Source organism: Frankliniella occidentalis, unplaced genomic scaffold (assembly GCF_000697945.3).
Source record: "Frankliniella occidentalis isolate FOCC.00 unplaced genomic scaffold, Focc_3.1 Scaffold4, whole genome shotgun sequence".
Classification (NCBI taxonomy): Eukaryota; Metazoa; Arthropoda; class Insecta; order Thysanoptera; family Thripidae; genus Frankliniella; species Frankliniella occidentalis.
This window is the reverse complement of record NW_026267134.1, coordinates 1270706-1274776: the sequence shown is the minus strand read 5'-3', so window position 1 is coordinate 1274776 and position 4071 is coordinate 1270706. Positions and strand designations below refer to the sequence as shown.

General features: G+C 60.1%; 1 protein-coding gene across 1 annotated transcript in view; it reads right to left on the bottom strand.

Annotated features, from left to right (window-relative positions):
* Positions 1-3831, bottom strand: part of LOC127748703 (filamin-A-like) — a gene marked incomplete in the record, with an annotated part of 25818 nt that extends 21987 nt beyond the window's left edge. The window contains 5 exon segments of the mRNA XM_052267305.1: positions 192-382; positions 1889-2575; positions 2827-3030; positions 3118-3585; positions 3662-3831. Coding sequence (XP_052123265.1) covers positions 192-382; positions 1889-2575; positions 2827-3030; positions 3118-3585; positions 3662-3791 — 1680 coding nt within the window.
* Between the last annotated feature and the right edge of the window lie 240 nt (positions 3832-4071).

Here is a 4071-nt window from a genome sequence, read left to right as displayed (position 1 = left end):
CCTGCGCGCCTGGTGGGGGAGGCACGCCCGTCGTGCGCGCACGCTCGGCGGGCTGGCCTATCCCGTCGCCTGCGCGCCTGGTGGGGGAGGCACGCCCGTCGTGCGCGCACGCTCGGCGGCCTGGCCCGGGCTGGCCTGCCCCGTCCCCTGCGTGCCCCACTGAGCGGGTGTCTAGATCCAGCCATGCTCACCTTTGCATCGAGCTCGCCCTTGGCACCGTTCTTGTGCACTAGGAACTGGGCGGGCTTGTCAACCGCCACGTCGGTGGGGAACTGGGCAACCTCCAGCTTGTGCGCGTCGCCCATGGCAGGGGAAATATAAACCTTGTAGGGAGAGTCCGGGATGTGCTGGTCGTTGAACTTGATGCCCACTCGGTATTCGCCTGCAGGCATATCGAAAGAGATTGTGAGCTGAGCATGATCAATTTAAAACGTTGATTACCATGAGTGATATCGATATCACAAAGAGGAACGTTCCCGAATGTCACAACTTTTGGGACATTCCTCCGAACCAACCAGTGGTCGTATAAGCATTTCCACGCTCTTGTTCTATAGTCCTGGCTTCCAATTCTATTTCGTCAAGTGTCTGCTCCCATGTCAACGGCGGTGAACAGCGTTAACCGCAGCCTAACGCCGCTCCGGTGCCATCATTTTACCACGAGGCTGCACTTCCGATTCTCATACCCCGCCACCCGGAAGCCCATACAGCCGTGGCAACGGGATGCATGTCGGCCCCATCCTCGACCCTCGCGGCCCTCGGCAGCGGCCCATGGCGGGTCTGGGGCGGTTCTGCCGGGGACCAGGAATACCTCCGCCCACTCCCAGAGAGGAGGGGTGACAGCCCCCCCCCCCCCGCCCCCTCACGGTGGAGGGGGCGTTGGCAGCGTCCCCAGAACAGCTCATAGCAGTGTGTGACCAACCCGCAAGCCCGGTCCTCACACCCCCCACCCCGTCGCGGACAGACCGACCGAGGCAAAACACTTAGATCAACAATGGGGACACACTGTAGAGGATTCACGGCTCAAGCACTGTGACTGTGACCACAACAACTCACACGGTGTACTTCCACTGACCTAGCCTCATAATGAATTGGTGACTGACTAGACTCGAACTAGACCCGACAGGTGAAGCCTTGTGCTGCGGTGTTTACGGAGCAGAAAGGCATAATGTATAAGTTAATCATTCACATTTAATCATTGTCGGAAGGTACAAGGCTCTCTTTAAGTAATGAGGGTAAATAATCTTTGCTAATTTTAAAAACAAAACTAGATTTTATGAAGTCTTCCTGCTCCCTTAGTTCAACGGCGGTTAAAGGATGAAAGGGGACAACATACATGCCATTTGCATTGGGGCAAGAGATGTGAAAGACACCATTGACTTGGAAAGAAAAGGGTAGAGGCGACAGTCTCACCTTCATCTCGCTCTGGAGACGCGTTCCCGCCCGAAAGGTCGATCTGCTGACACACTTTGAACGTCTTGAACGGCTGAGTTTTGAACTCGCCCATGCTGCCCACAACCTGGTCGCGACTGACAGAGCTCCCTGCGCGCCAAAACGCTGCGCCACGCCACGCCGCCCTCGCAAGCAGGATGGAGGGGTAGGGAGGGGGAAGCAGGGGGAGGGGGTTGCCTCTCCCCAGCGGTGACGCATCGCTCCCCCAGTTTCACACCTTCGCTTCATCCCCTCCATCCGCCTCCCTCCCGCATCGTGGAATCTAACTTTAGCAGTGGCAAATGTTGGACATCCACCTGTTGCTAGGCGGACAGCGCTAAATGCAGCCCGCCCCGCCCCGCCCCGCCCGGGACCCGGACTAGTCAAGGCTGCATTACCCGCCAGCGTGACCGACAGCCTTGTGCTCGCCAGCCAATGCACCCTGCCCTTATTCACTCACCAGGATCGGCCACTCTATAGCTGACGTAGCACGAGCCGTCCTTGCGGTCCTTGAAGTCAATCTCAGCTTTGCTGGGACCCTCCACGGAGATGGCGAGCGAGCCAGCGCCCGCCTCCCGGGTCCAGACGTTGAACTCGCTGGGCTGGCCGGCCTCGCCGCGCTCGAGGCCGGGACCGCCCGCGTGCACGCGGTGCGCACCGCCGTCCCTGAGGGGGCCGACCGTGAACTGGAAGGGCGAGCCGGGGATGTGCATGTCCTTGTAGCGCACGGAGACGGTGTGCACGCCCAGCTCCTTGGGCACGAAGTGCACGCCGTACAGGCCGTCCTCCACCTCGTTGATCTCGGCGTCCTCCGTCACGCCGCCGGGTGAGGTGACGGTCGAGGACAGGTCCAGGGAGGTGACGCCCGGCATCTTGAACGTCAGCTTGCACTCGGAGCCGACCTCCGTGATGGGCACCGCCTCGCGCTGGCGCTGGATCTTCTCCCGCTGCCGGTTGCTGCCCTCGCCGGTCACCTTGACGGTGAAGGGCGAGCCCTCCACGTGGTGGTCGGCGAACTTGAGGTTCACTATGTAGTAGCCGGGCTCGGTGGGCTTGTACGAGATGTTGAGGGTGCCGTCCTCCTTGTCCTGGCACTGGATCTCAGCCTTGCTGGGGCCCTCGATGGAGAGGGACAGACCGCCGTAGCCTGGGCAGGGTAGAACAAAGCAGGGTCACGGTCACCGCTACAAGAAATCGCCCTCTAGGTGGACAACGCTACTCACTCTTCAGAAAATCCAAAATGCGAGTGCATGTGAAAAACGACAAGAGCAGGCGGTAAAAAAGAGGGAAAGCAAGGGGGCGCTCCATAAAACCCAATGGTAATTAAAGATTTATTCAGGAAAAGGGAAAGGAAATGGAAGAGAAGTATGGTGCGTGGCTGCGTGGCGTTGGTCTTACCTGCATTACGCGTGTCGACGGTGAAGGTGTTGTCCTGGTGGGTCTTGCCCTCCTTGAGCGTGTTGCCAGTCACCTTGACCTTCTTGGCGTCACCCACCTCCTTGTCGGCCACCGTTATCTTGAAGGGCGAGTTGGTGATGTGCTTGCCCATCTTCTTGACGGACACCACGTGCTCGCCTACCTCACGGGGCGTGAAGGAAATACCTGCGAGAACAACGACATGGCATCAGACAACCCTCGTGGAACTCCTTCCTGGTTGCCCCGGCGGGCGCGACTGGCTCCTGCACTTACCCAGGTTGTTGTTGGGCAGCTTCTTGAGGAAGCAGGGCTCCTCCAAGCCGCTCGGCGCCTGGATAGAGGCGTTGAGAGAGCGGACGTCCTGGTCGGTCACCTTTCCGGGGAGGGACACTTCGCTGCAGGAGCCCACCGAGATCTGGTTCCTCTTGCGGCCCTCGCCGGTAATCTTGGCGTTGTAGGGGCTCCCCTTGATGTGCTTCTCGCCGAACTTGACGGTGATCTTGTACTCGCCGGGGGCGGTGGGCAGGTACGACACGGACACGGTGCCGTCCTTGTTGTCGTGACAGCTGATCTCCGCCTTGCTGGGGCCCTCCACGGCCATAGACAGGCCGCCGGCACCGGCGCCCTTTGTCGAGATGGTGAAGTTGGCGGGCTCGCCGCACACGCCATGGACGAGACCGGGGCCGTAGGCGGTCACGTAGCCGCTGCTGAGTGAGTCCACGTGGAACTTGAAGGGAGAGCCTGTGGGGCAACGAGACGCGGCGTTAGCGAGGCCTGTCTGTGGGGTTGAGCGACAGCACCTCCCCGTCGTACTCACCCTGAACGTGTTCACCGTTGTACTTGACGGCCAGCTCGTGGAGGCCCTCCTCGCGAGGCTCGTAGCGCACGCACACGGTGCCATCGCGGTTGTCCTCGATGGTGGGCTTGTCTACGTTGCCGCTCGGCATTTTTATCTCCGCTGGAAAAGCAAAAGAAAGAACACGGCTCAAAAGCGTGCTTTTGTCTCACTCCCATCTGGGCCATAGCCCGCGTTTCGGCTACACCTTACAAGCCCTGGGGTCTCGGCGGGGCGCTTCACTCGGAAATGAGAAAGATTCATTAATTCTCCAACACCCACTGACGGCTTTCGCGGCACTCTTCTCCTCTGCATCCCATGTCACGCAAACGAACGGGGGAAGGCCGAGCCCGAAAGGGACCGAGCGCACGAAGTAGAGCCGCGGCGCCAAG